Source organism: Marmota monax, unplaced genomic scaffold (assembly GCF_021218885.2).
Source record: "Marmota monax isolate L192 unplaced genomic scaffold, Marmota_monax_Labrador192_F-V1.1 WCK01_AAM20220418_F8-fsc00004, whole genome shotgun sequence".
Taxonomy (NCBI): domain Eukaryota; kingdom Metazoa; phylum Chordata; class Mammalia; order Rodentia; family Sciuridae; genus Marmota; species Marmota monax.
Window position 1 is genome coordinate 5,961,923 of NW_026692881.1, and position 14,456 is coordinate 5,976,378.

General features: G+C 35.9%; 1 protein-coding gene across 1 annotated transcript in view; it reads left to right on the forward strand.

Annotated features, from left to right (window-relative positions):
- The window catches only part of Bmpr1a (bone morphogenetic protein receptor type 1A), a 132,753-nt gene extending 123,481 nt beyond the window's left edge, over positions 1-9,272 (forward strand). The window contains exons 10-13 of the mRNA XM_046450300.2: positions 853-1,150; positions 3,295-3,470; positions 4,504-4,634; positions 4,720-9,272. Coding sequence (XP_046306256.1) covers positions 853-1,150; positions 3,295-3,470; positions 4,504-4,634; positions 4,720-4,845 — 731 coding nt within the window. The 3' untranslated portion in view covers positions 4,846-9,272. The remainder of the gene's footprint in view (positions 1-852; positions 1,151-3,294; positions 3,471-4,503; positions 4,635-4,719) is intronic.
- The last annotated feature ends 5,184 nt before the right edge of the window (positions 9,273-14,456 follow it).

A 14,456-nucleotide genomic window follows, 5' to 3' on the forward strand; every position in this document is an offset into this window, starting at 1 on the left:
TAAAACAACAGAATTTTGTTTTCTCAGAGCTTCAGAGGCTAGAAGTTTAAAATCAGTTGTTGCCATGGTCATTCTCCCTCTGAAGGCTCTATGGGATCTCTCTTGCTCCTTCCTGGCTGTAGGTGGTTGCCAGCAATCTGTGCTATTCCTTGCCTTATAAACAATGCTTCAATCTCTACTTCTCTCATGATGTGGTCTTCTTCCCTGTATGCCAGTATCTGCATTTCCATTTTATAGCATACCAGTCAGTGAATTAGAGCCCACCCTAATCTTGTTGCCCCATCTACAAAGATGCTATTTCCAAATAGGTCACGTTTATAGATTCTAGGTGAATTTGGGGGCAACATTATTCAACTCAGAAGAGTACTCACCAACCTTAAGGGAGAGACGAAGAGAAAGGACAAGGTAAAGTTGACAGTACTGTGGATCAGTAGTCAATGAGCCAGACTGAAAAAGCAGATGAGGCATTGATGGGCTAGTTGAGTGAGCTGATTTAGTTAGGAGCTAACTCTTGGTTAAACATTATGCACTTTATTAAAGTGTCTACTTTTGAATTTGAAATTGAAAGCCTTTTCCACTAGAGAATCATGTTTTTTCCCTAGTCATATTACTATTACTTTCATGATTATTGTTAGGATTATTGTAAATTTATTGCAGAAGTCTAGTTATATGTATAAGTGACAGAAATAAAATTTTTGGTAATACATTCAAGAATTTTGGCAGGCAAGTCAAATTAATATTACTATCCATACATGATAATGTAAGTTATTCTCAGTATCCTGAATGAGTATTCGTGATTCCTCCCAGCCTTCTCTAATTATAACTACATTTTTAAAATCATTAATTGGACAGGTTTTATAGCAGCAGATATTAAAGGCACAGGTTCCTGGACTCAACTCTATTTGATTACTGATTATCATGAAAATGGATCTCTCTATGACTTCCTGAAATGTGCTACACTAGACACCAGAGCCCTGCTCAAGTTGGCTTATTCAGCTGCCTGTGGTCTGTGCCACCTCCACACAGAAATTTATGGTACCCAAGGAAAGCCTGCAATTGCTCATCGAGACCTAAAGAGCAAAAATATCCTCATCAAGAAAAATGGAAGTTGCTGCATTGCTGACCTGGGCCTTGCTGTTAAATTCAACAGGTAGATGGTTCTTTGCTCCACTGTTTTGAAATTATTTTAATTTCTAAAAGATACCTGCTTGTTTGTATTCAATGCAGTGGAATTCTAAAAATGTGTAAATATTCATTAATTAGGTCTATAAATATATAGTTTAAAATTTTGGTTAATCTATTTGTAAAAATTATACATAATTCTTGATTTCCTGCTTTTTATTATAATAGACATCTTTCTGTTTCAGTTTATTTATATTTACCTCATTCTTTTTGATAAATTCATAGTGTTCAGTAATATGGTTGTGCATTTTTCTGTGCTCCAACTAAGGGACATTAAGATTGCCTCCCATTTATTTATTTATTTATTTTTTAAGTCTTAATGAACGTTATTGTATTTTATTCATATAGATACTGTATTCTTGAGTACTTCTACAGGTGTTTCTTCATGATGGACTCCTAGAGAAGGACTATTGAGACAAAGAGTTTGAACAAATAGTTTTTTTAAAAAGAGACAGTTTATGTATGTGTGTGTGTGTGTGTATATATATATATATATAAAATTATGATATATTGCATATTATCCCTTCAGAAATCATGCCTCAGTTTATATCTTTCTGTAAGTGGGGAAAGATAAGCATGCTGGTTCTCCATTATCGCTTGATATCTCAGTTTTTAATAATATAGAATTGTAAAATTTTTAGAAAATCATTGAAGCCATTTTAATGTTATAACTCCAGAATACAGCAGTTGTTTTACATTTCACAATTCATATCAGTCCATAAATGAAAGTTCTAGTTTATTTTTTTATTATTTTTTAAATTTAAAAAAAATTTTTTTTTTTTTTAGTTGTTGATAGTCCTTTATTTATTTCACGTGGTGCTGAGAATCAAACCCAGTGCCTCACACATGCCAGGCAAGTGCGCTACCGCTCAGCCACAGCCACAGCCACAGCCCAAAGTTTTAGTTTATGAAACAACTGTAAGAACCACCTAGATCTTCTTCCCTGGACGTTGTAGTATTCTAAATTGATGTAGTGTTTGTTGGCTTAAATATTTCTTCAATTCTACATGAGAAAATACAACGTGTCATATTTATTTCTGCTTGAGAATAATTGCTAGAACCTGCTAGACCTAAGGGCATAAACAATAAAGCAGTGATGTCTTCAACTTTAAAATTTAATCTTGGGCTGGGGTTGTAGCTCAGTAGTAAAGCGTCTGCCTAGCATGTATGAGGCACTGGGTTTAATTCTCAGAACCACATATAAATAAATAAAATAAAGGTCCATTAATAACTAAAAAAATATATTTTTTAAAAATCTCAATTAAAAACTAATAAATCATTTATTACTGATTGTTAATATGTTTATGTAGACATTACTCATAACAACTAATTTCACCGAAACAATGTAATCCTGTGTCTTGAATGCTGAATTTATCATGTGAGAGTGGCAAAAGCAGATGATTCATTCTCATATTCACTTCTTTGTAAATATAATTATCTACCACTTTTTTTTTCCGGGGTTGGGGGCTGGTACTAGGGATTGAACTTGGAAGCACTCAACCATTGAGCCACATCCCCAACCCAATTTGTATTTTATTTAGAGTCAGGGTCTCATTGAGTTGCTTAGCACCTTGTCATTGCTGAGGCTGGATTTGATCTTTCAATCCTCCTGTCTCAGCCTCTCAAGCTGCTAGGATTATAGGCATGAGCTACCAAGCCTGGCTTACTTTTTCTTATATTAAGTGTTATTCTTTTTCTTAGAGAGGCACCAAACTGTTTTGGTGACAAAACCTGACTTGAACCTGATATAAGGTTATTTTGGGCCTTCATTCAGTTTAGTGAGAGTAGTCAGACTAGTGTTTCACTGCAGATTTAGTAATGATGTTAAGGAGCAGTGCACACCCTACTATAATATATAACGTATTTAAAGGGCATATTTTCTAAATTCTGAAGATGCTAAATTTCATTTCTAGCCCCAAGGATTTCTGATAAGGAAATGAGTACACACACAATATGTACACAATATGTGTATATATATATATATATGTACACATATATGTACACGTGTATATTTATTTTAGAAAGAGAACCCTTATAAAATATAACTAAAACATAAGATAAACAATTTTGTTCTTGGCTCTCAACCTAGATGTTGTCTTTCTCCTGTTGCAGTGATACAAATGAAGTTGATGTACCCTTGAATACCAGAGTGGGAACCAAACGTTATATGGCTCCAGAAGTGCTAGATGAAAGCCTGAATAAAAATCATTTCCAGCCCTATATAATGGCTGACATCTATAGCTTTGGCCTGATCATTTGGGAAATGGCTCGTCGTTGTATCACAGGAGGTAAGAGTTTGAGTAATGTGTTTCTGATTCTTTGATTTTTTTTTTCAATTAAAAGTTCCAGTTATGTAATGGTAACTTCATACGTATGTCAGGAGTTCCCAGGACCACTCACATTTCCTGTGGAAGGACCCACAGAACTAAGCATGTAGTTGTCCTCATTGCTCAGATTTATTATACTGAAAGGATACGAATCAAAATCAGCAAAATGAGAATGTGCTTCAGGCAAAATTCTGAGAGAAATAGGCAAAACTTCCAAAAGTCCTGTCCTAATGGAGAGCAAATTGTGATGTGTTTGAAGCAATATAATCTAGAGAAGTTCATTAGACACTCAACACCAATAGATTGTATTGGATTCTAGTCATATGAGGATCTTTTACTTGGCAGGTACCAATTCCAGACTCCAGAATTCTGAACACAGGTGTTCAGCACACACCAAATTATTTATACAAACCATATGGGAACAGGGAGACACATGTCAGTTTAGGGATGTTTCCATCTTTGTAGGGAACTGTTTTTCATTCAGGTTCCTAGACACGAGCCAAGGGCCAACCTTGTATTTGGGCCTTTCTAAGAAGAACAGTCTCAGACTTGTTGCTTTACACTCTTTGTGCATCATGGTGAGTCTTTCTCCTGCAAAATAATAATAATAATAATAACAACAACAACTGCATTCATTATTATAAGGAATAGTTGGGTAAGTAGAAGATACTTAGATTGAGATTAAAAGTTTTCAGGGTAAGTGAATGATTTTTTTTTTTTTTTCTTTTACTCCGCTAAGGAATATATTAGTATACCCTTTGTTGATAGACTGTCAAAATTGTGATGGGGTTTCTGGTTGAGGTAGAGGAAATAATGGGACATAAATAAGAGAAAATTATGCATTTGCTACTAAAAGTGAACACTCCAGTCAATATTTCTTTTCTTCTTTATGTAGGAATCCATTTTAGTCACAGCTCAGTGAGAAAGGCTGCATAAATCGATGTATTTTGTTCGCCACCATTTTATGGCTGCTATGTTTTCTCTCTCCCAACAGGGATAGTAGAGGAGTATCAATTGCCATATTACAACATGGTACCCAGTGACCCATCCTATGAAGATATGCGTGAGGTTGTATGTGTCAAACGTTTGCGGCCAATTGTGTCTAACCGATGGAACAGTGATGAAGTAAGTGGAGCTCACCCCCTGAAGAAGTTCTAGATGAATATTCCCAAAGATGATTTCTGCTCATTATGTACTATTTACTTTTCAGTGTCTACGAGCAGTTTTGAAGCTGATGTCAGAATGCTGGGCCCACAATCCAGCCTCCAGACTTACAGCATTGAGAATCAAGAAGACACTTGCGAAGATGGTGGAATCCCAAGATGTAAAGATTTGACAGTTAAACCACCCTGAGGACAAATTCTGGACTGCAAGAACTATGTTCTCCCAAGAACAGGTGGAATTAGCATGGAATAAGGATGTTGACTTGGTTCTCAGACTCTTTCCTCACTACACCTTCACAGGCTGCTAACATTAAACCTTTCAGTACTCTTGTAGACGACAAGCTGGAAACTTCTAAACACTTCATTCTTCACATGTGGACAGCTTTATTTTAAATGTGGTTTTTGATGCCTTCTTTTTTTTATTGGATTTTTATGAACTGCATCAAAACTTCAGTCCTGATGAATAAGTCTCCAGTCAAACTCTGGGTACTGAATTGCCTGTTCATAAAATGGTGCTTTCTGTGAAAGCCTTAGAAGCTAAATGAGTTCAGCAGAGATGGAGAAATACACACTTTTGCCTTCTACCTGAGAAAATTAAATTTGTTTGTATCCTACCTTTGTAAAACAGCCTATAGATTGTGATCTCTTTGGAATTCTGCTTAGTTCATGATAGTGCATCATGCTTTCCTGGATGACGGTGTGTGTGTGTGTGTGCATGTGCACACATACACCAGTATTCCTCTGCTGCCATTTGAATTAGAAGAAAATAATTTATAAATGCACAGGAAGATGTTGGTGGCTGGTGTTTTTGTGCTTTAAAAATGCAATATCTGACCAGGATTCGCCAATTTCATAAAAGCCATTTACCTTGCAATTAAGGTAGCTTCCCGCCAACTATATCTTTTACCATATAATTGCTATGAAAGCCAAAAGAAGTTTAAAGTGTTTGTAAATTTGGACTATTTTCCTTCTACCACCATCTTTTTTTTTTTTTTTTGGTAATTATTTTGTCATGAGAAGCATTCTATCCAAAGTTGTAGCTTCTAATGCCATGAACCATGCTTATAAACACTTCTTATTGAAGTGAATTATTGCATTTGATAGCAATGTAAGTGCCTATAATCATGTTCTGTATTCTTTATTCTCAGTAACTTTTAAAAGGGAAGTTATTTATATTTTGTGTGTAATGTGCTTTATTTGCAAAACACCTGCTCTTTTACAACCATATTTTATATATGTACATACATTTACACTACAGAAACCAGCTCACATGTACCTCACATCCTTAAAGGAAAAAATGTTCTAAAGTACAACTTCATTTGAGTTTTTTCAGAATTAATGTATCCAGAGTAACATTAAATCCTGGACTTCATTAACTTCAAGCAAAACTTCATTAAGATAATGCCCATCTGAGTTTTCCTTTATAAAAGGATGCTATAATTAGGAATTTATGTCAGAGCTAACATAAGTTTATCAATGATTCTTAAGTATGTTTTTGACATAGATTTAATCATTTGATATATTTGGTTTTACAGTTTATAGTCCCAAATTTGTGAAGACAATGAAGGGTAAGGCAAAAACTGAGTATTTAGTACCCTCATCTACACTGTATAGCTGTTATTCAGTAAAATGATAGATATTTTATAGAGGCTTTGTTATCTCGAGGAATACTGATTTACTTAAACGCATTATGTTTCTATAGTATCTTTTAAATATTAATCTCCTAAACAGCCAACTCATGAGAGCATCAAGTAAAACAAATTACTTTGAATGGAACATGAAATAAAATGATTGTGTCACAACATAGTGAAAAAGTTCAAACTTTTAAAAAATTTTTAGAAAGAAGAAAAAAGCTTAAAGGGGGGAAAACCAGAGCATGTGCCCACCTATCACCAAAAACTTGACTGTCATCTGAAGCTAAAATTAATATATTGTCTAACACACGTTAGATGGATAAGTTTCATTTAACAAAAAGTTTGAAGGTTCATTAAGAAATAAATTTGCATATTGATATTACCCCAGAACTTGCTTTTTCAGAATGTGTTTCCCATCCATACACTGAGAAATACAGATATTTTAATCAGGATTACCATGTGATTGGAGACAAGTAAGAAAAACTTAATTTACGTAGTCCAAGTTAACCATGATTTATTTTTGCTTTGATAACTGTCAATCTTAAAAATTATTTAGCATCTTAATAATGAAGAGAATATGTATAGAAAGACAAACTTTATTCTTAGAAATGTTTTTTAAATGGTGTGTGTAGCTGGGCACAGTTGGTGCATGACTATAATCCCAGTGACTCCAGAGGCTGAGGCAGGAGGATTGCAAGTTTAAAGTCAGCCTCAGCAATTTATTGAGGCCGTAAGCAACTTAATGAGGCCATGTCTCAAAATAGAAAGGGCTGAGGATGTGGCTCAGTGGTTAAGGGCCCTTGAGTTCAATCACAGTACCCACCCCCACTCCCCTGCAAAAAAAAAAAAAAAAAAGTGGATGTAGCCACTGTAAAGATTTTTTTAAAACAAACTCGATCTAGTAAAAGTGGTATCAAGAATTAACCTTAGAAACATGGTCAATAAAACATTTTCTAGTATAACATGTTTGTTAAAAAACAAATGCTAGCCAGGCATGATGGTGCACACCTGTAATACCAGCAGTTTGGGAGGCTGAGACAGGAAGATCTTGAGTTGAAAGCCAGCCTCAACAAGGGCAAGGCAGTAAGCAATTCGGTGAGACCCTGTCTCTAAAGAAAATACAAAATTGGGCTGGGGATGTGGCTTAGTGGTTGAGTGCCCCTGAGTTCAATCCCCCATAACCCCTCCCCCCCCCTCCAAAAAGCAAATGCTGCCATATTTACAATCCTAAAATCTAAAAACCTTTCATGAAACTTATTTTCTTCTTTCACCCTTTTACTTTTAAGTTTGAAGTTCATGCAGTAAATGAAATATTTAAAGACTAGTAAGAAGTATTATATAGTACCATAGTTAATAATTTGTAAAATGCTGGAAGCCATTATTTGGCCCCACTTATAATTTAGCATTCAAAAAAATGTGGCTTTACACAGTTATTCCTTTAAATAATTAAAACATAAAAACTTCAAAAATCAAAACTACCAGAATATAAAAAGCAAAAGTTAACCCTCAAAGAAAATTCTTTTCATGAATTCTCTTTGTGCTTCTATTCAATAGCATTAAAAGCATATTAAGATTCCTTCAGGATTGAGGGTATGGCTTAGTGGTAGAGCACTTGTTTAATATGTGTGAGGCCCTGGGTTAAATCCCCAATGTAGTGCCTGCCCCCCCACCAAAAAAACAATTACTTCAGTTTGTTTATTCTAAACTTTTTTTTTTTTCTTTTTTGGCAGCACTGGAGATCAAACCCAAGGCCTTTTTTTTTTTTTTAATTTTGTTTTAGTTATACATAGGCAAGATAATCATTATTTTGTTTGTTTATTTTTTTGTGGTGCTGAGGATCCAACCCAGTGCCTCACGTGTGCAAGGCAAGTGCTCTGCCACTGAGCCACAACCCTAGCCCCCAAACCCAAGACCTTTATGTGCTAGGCAAGTGCTCTACTACTGAGCTACATCCCAGCCCTACTGTGCTTTCTTATTGAACAAGTTTTGGAAATATAAAGTTTAAATCTGATTTCTCTGGAATTATTTTCACAAAAGAAATCTTAATCAACATGTTAGGTTGCCTTCCCAATGTCCAGAAGTGCTTCTAAATTTAGAAAGTGACTTTTCTTTTTATGTTTTCCTAGAATGTGCCATGTTTTTATGTATGCACAAATATTCAATACTTTTTTTCAGATGCTTTTTTCTCTTTAGAACAAAAATATAATACAGTTTTTAAAGACACATGCATTTCTGAGTTGTCCCAAGATCACATTTGACATTAATTAAAACACATTTCATTTCAACATTTCATATTGTTTTGAAATGTTTTTAAACTTCTAAAATAATTTCAATAGAAATATTGATTTATAAAAGAAATTGTTGTAGTCCTTGTACTGTTTAAAAGTGGTAATATCATTGATTGGGTCAGATGTTAAAGTGGCAGTGTAGCAGTTCAAAATCTTGCCTCAGTATTGTTAGGAGAGTCACAATGGAAACTGCAGAGAGGAAATATGTTCCTAAGAACCAAATTAAATCTAGAGCAGCAGCTTATGAATCCACATGGAAGGATTATCCCATGAAGACAATACGTGAATGTGGCTTTTGCAAAGGATTAAGTATACTGTAATTTAAGCTTGTGCTCTCTACTCCGCTTTCAATGGAATTATTTAAGCTCTTTTAGTGACATTTGTCCTTTCCCACTTAAAAACTAAAATGTAGTATATGTTGTATAAAATGAAAATATCGTTATAGCTTAATTAGGAAACTGTACATAGGCATTGAAAAAAGGGTTTAAAAAAAGCAGTTTTATTATGCAATTGTAAAACACCAAAAACATAGATTCATGTTTGATATGTAACACACTAAATGTATTTTGTACAGCATCTGGTTTAAAAGGTGCCTTAAGTTTACCATTAATTGCTTTGTTCTATTTTCAGATTATGTCCTATGTATCATTTTTAAGTAAATAACCTTATTTTAGTATACTTTAGTGATGTGTTTTGTGATATTGCTCTTGGATTGTATTGTTTATCAGTCATCTGATTAGTTTATATAACAAATAAGACAGTGTACGTACAGGCTCCTGGGGTGCCCATTTCACCTTCTAAAAACCCAACATGAAATTTGGGTAGATAAGTGACTGCACACTCCTGTGTTTGTATAGAGATGTTACAAGCCTATTCTAGTGAAGGGATTTTTTTCCCCTTTTATAAAAAAGCAAAACATTGTTTTCTAATTATAAAAATATGAATGCATAACAGAAATTTGGGGAAGTAGGAAAGAATAAAGAAGCAAATAAAAATTACTCAAATTTTTATTGCCAGACATTACCACTACTTATATTTGAATGTTTTAATCTTTTTGTTTTTTCTACAATATTAAGCTCATAATATCCCATTAAATATTCATTAAATGTAATTTTTTAAAAGAAATGACTATAATGTTCCACCAGTTAGTTGGAATAATTTATTTCTTTAGTCAATCCCCTGTTCGGTGTGGCCATATATGCATAGTGTTGGAGATTGAACCCAGGGCCAGGCACTCTCCCTCTGAGCTACACTTCCAGCCCTTTTAAAATTTTTATTCTGACTGGTCATGGTGATACATGCCTACAGTCCCATTGAGTAGAGAGGCTGAGTCAGGAGGATTGCAAGTTCGAGGGCAGCCTCAGCAACTTAGACCCTATGTCAAAATAAAACATAAAAAGGGTTGGGGAATATAGCTCAATGGCAAAACATCCCTGCATTCAATTCCCTGTACCAAAAGGAAAAAAAAAATGTTGGATTCTGTCTTCTCCCACCTTCCATTGAAGCTTGCTGACTTCCAGGGATATTTTCTGTTGTGTGTGAACTCTGCCCATCAGTGTGCCTTCTGGTGTCTTGTCTTAGGGAACTCAACTTGTGGAATAACCAAAAAATATTGAGCACTGAACCAGGTGTGGTAGCCAACTCCAATCCCAGCTACTCCCAGCTCTTCGGTAGGCTGAGGCAGGAGAATTAAGCTCAAGGCCAGCCTCTGCAACTTAGCAAGACCTTATTTCAAAATATAAAAAGGGTTGGGGTTGTAGCTCAGTGGTTAAAAAAAGATTTGGCATTGGTTGATGTCTCTCAAAAGAAAAGCATGTTTGGAGATAGCTTATTACAAATTCCTTACACAAGTCCCTATTTAGTGTTTGTTTCTTAAAATGAGCATACACTCTAATGCCCTATGCCAAAATGACATTATCCCAGGAATTTTAGATACTTGGTAGTTTTTTTTCCATTGATAGAGATACTGACCTGAAAACAGTAAATTTGTCTTTTCTTCTCAGTATACGCTGTGGTACTCATTGCTCAATTGGAAGAAATTACTTCCAAGTCTTCCTTAATAGTATTCATAGACCTTAGGAAACAGCAGTGTTTAGTCCTTGTAGATAATTTCAAGCAGACACTTTTTGAGTCTTCATCTACTTGGATACCTGCTAATGTAGTGCGTTGACATTTCTGGTGTGGTGTGTTTTACTAATTAAGGTGTGTGTTCCTAAAATGCCTTGTTTTAGCTCTGAGGCCATCCATATAGCCTGATGGGGTGGGCACTGCCCAAGGAATGTGTCCAGTCAGCAGTGTGGGTGAGATCACCTGACGTCATGGCATGTCAATCGTGAGCACAGGGTAAGAGCAGAAAAAGGCAAGTAACCCTGATGCTGGGTATTAGAGACCCAACGAGTTGAAGTGCAAAGGTACATACAAAATATATTTTGGACAAAAGTAGGGACTGGAGCTGAAATGTTTAGAATTGTCCTTTGGGGTAGGAATTTGTATTTTCATTTTTAAATGAAGTATGTGTGATCTACCTATTCCTCTGAATTTTATCAGCTCTCTGGTCATTGTCCAGTACCTTTCACTCTTAGTCATCCATGCATTCTCAGACCATGAAATCCAAGGTGATTCCAGGGCTCCCAAGTGTCCCTACATCCACCTCACTCATCCTAAACTTCATGTGGGGACTTGAACTCCCAAAGTGTTACCATTATCTAAAAGTCACATAGAATATTTGGTTTGAATGTATCTTCAAGCCAGGAGAAGAAAGAATGTGGGTCTTTTTGTGGGATTGGAGAGAGTTTGGGGGAGTCAGTGTTTAAAGCAATTCAGACTCAGGATGATGAGTCAGGTCGCTGAAGCATGTCTGTTGCTCTAATGCTCAAATGCAAGTTGTGGAAAGCTTGTTAGAAGAAAGAAGTCAAGTGAGACACAAAAGACTAATACTGTTGTGAGAACTAGTTCAGTCGAACATTTTAAAAGCAGTTTTTATTCCTTGATTCTATCCTCACACTTGGCCAGTATGAGACTGGAGATGAATTTAACTAAAGAGATTTCTCCCTGATCTCCCAGTATCCCATTTTGGTGCCAGTGAGAAGTCTGACATGTATCTAACTCATGACACATTATGTAGTTAATTTGTTTTTCCAATCAAGGGACAGGATTTTTTTTTCTTGTATTGAAGTTTAAACTTGCCATGTCTAGATGTATTCATTCTATTGCTTAGTTTTAATTAATTGGGTCCTTTTAATCTTCCCTTGAACTAGAGAACTTTTCTCCTGCTATTGCTTTGTTTACTTTCTTCTCTCTTTTTACCTTCATCTTTCCAGAACTTCCACTAGATATTTTTTATTTATTATTTATTTTAAGACCAGATCTCACTATGTTGCCCAGGCTGGTCTTAAACTCATGGGCTAGAGTGATCATCTCACCTCAGCCTCCCAAGTAGCTAAAACCACAGGTATGTGCCAACATGCCCAGTTAGAACTCCCATAAAATAAATATGAGGTCTTCTAGTTGTTTCTTCTGCATTTCTTAGCTTGTTTCTTGTATAGTCCAGCCTACCTTCCGCTGAGTTTTTTTTTTTTTTAATTTCAATAGCCTAATTTTACTTATTATTAGCAGTTCTAGGGATTGAGCCCAGGATCTCGCATATAGGTAGGCAAACATTCTACCACTGAGCCACATCCCCATCCCCAATCCTTTTTGTTTTTGAGACAGTGTCTCAGTGAGTTGCCCAGGTTGGCCTTAAGTTTGTTATCCTTCTGCCTAAACCATGCAGAGTAGCTAGAACAGTTGTTTATAGTTGTTTGCCATCACACCAGGCTTCTAATTTTATTTTGAGACATTTCAAACTTCAGAAGAATAGCAAAGATTGTATGAAGAAAGCCATTTGTCCTTCACCCAGATTCATTAAGTAACATTTTGCTACAATTGCCTTGTCATTCTGTACCAGGAAATCACAAGGCTCACCTGGTAATGTTTGTGTACACATACATACATATACACATTTTTCCCTGAACTATTTGGAGTAAGGCAAGGAGTTCACGTCCCTTTATTCCTAAATACCCCATGGATATTCTGTTACTTAACCAATTATATACAATTAGCAAAACCAGGGAAGTTAGCATTGACTCCATAGCACTAATCAATAATATCATAAATGTAGACCTTATTCAAGTTTTGCTGGTCGTTCTGATAATGTTGAGAGCACATTTTACCTTATGCAAAATCTGCTCCAAGATCATGCATTGCATTTAGCTTTTGGGTCTCCTATTCTTCAGTATGAAACAAGTACTGATAGTTTTGATAGTCAAGGCCACTGCATCCCATCAGGAGGCCATGGCATCAGGGGGTCTCATTACTGATGCTGCTGCCGCCAAACACTTGTTTAAGGTGCTACTTTATTTCTGTAAAATTGAAAACTTTACCTTTGTAATGAGGATGTTATTGGAAAGATTTTGAAACTGTTAGCATTCATTGATGATTTTTGCGTGAATCAGTGGTTACAAAGTAGTGATTTTCTAATGCCATTATTATGTTTACATAGTTCATTGACATTCTAATGGGTCTAAATTATTTCATTGACATTCTAATGGGTCTACTAAGTTATTATTGATTTTGATGTTTAAATGGATCCACACTTGGCTACAAGCATTTCATCTAGGTGGCTCCTGAGTCCTACTGACATATGCCCATCATTTTTTGAAGACATCTTACTTTTGGTACATTGAGAGCTTTCAGAATCCTCTGATAACTTTCCTGGCACCAGCATTCTGTCCATGCAGGATGGTGTTTAGAACCAGGCTCCAAGTAATTGTAATCCAGGTTTAAATTATCAATTTTCTGGGGCCGAGGTGTGATTCAGTGATAGAGTACTTGCCTAGGGTGCATGAGGCCCTTGCCACACCAGCACTATGGAAATAAAATAAAATCAATTTCCTCAATTGTTTCTAGAAATATAAACATCCCCAAATCTTCAGTTTGTTGAATCTGGAATCTTCTTGTTCATGACACTAGTTTTCCACAAATGTTTGCCAATTTGGGGATAATTGCTCATCTTTGTACTAGTGAATCTCTGTCTCCCCTCTGTGTGTCTTGGTTTCCTGGTTTTTTGGTTTTACTTCTGTGTGTGTTTGTATGTGTGTTGAGGTGATGGGACAATAACTCTTTGTTGGAATGAAAATAAAAGGCAATTCTCCACTCTATTCATTTACCTCCAACCTCAGAGAGTTCTGTCATTGTCAAGCCACGTTTTGATCTTTCCCAATGGAGAAGGATGGAAACCAGGCTCAGGCTAGAACTGGAGGCAGAGTTTTTTTGTTTGATTTTTTTTTAATGTTTTTTTTTTGTGTGTGTGTGGTTTGATATTGGGAATGGAACCCAGGGGTGCTTTGCCATTGAGCTACATCTTCAGCCCTTTTTGTTTTTTAAGACAGCCAAGTTGCTGAAGCTGGCCTGGAACTTGTGATCCTTCTGCCTCAGCCTCCCAAGTCTCTTGTATTATAGCTGTGTGCCACCACTCCCATCAAATTTTTATGTTTTTGACATAAAGAGTAGAGAAGAACTTCAAAGTGTGAGAGGAAAGGAGACCTTATAAAACCTGTTAGTCAACTTTTCATCTCTGCAAAATGAAATATCTGACAAGAACAACTTAGAGGAGAAAAAGTTTATTTTGAGCTTACGGTTTTGAAATGAGAGTTTGAGATGAAACTCGATTCTCTGCTTCTGCTGGTGGGTGGGAGCTGTGTAAGTTGCAGGCCGCTGCAGCTGAGAAAGCCCATTTTTAGTATTAGCAGCTAATCACAGCAGGGATGCCTGGGCATCATCTCCAAGAGTCACAGCAAAGCCAGATTCTTTTTCACTACTATC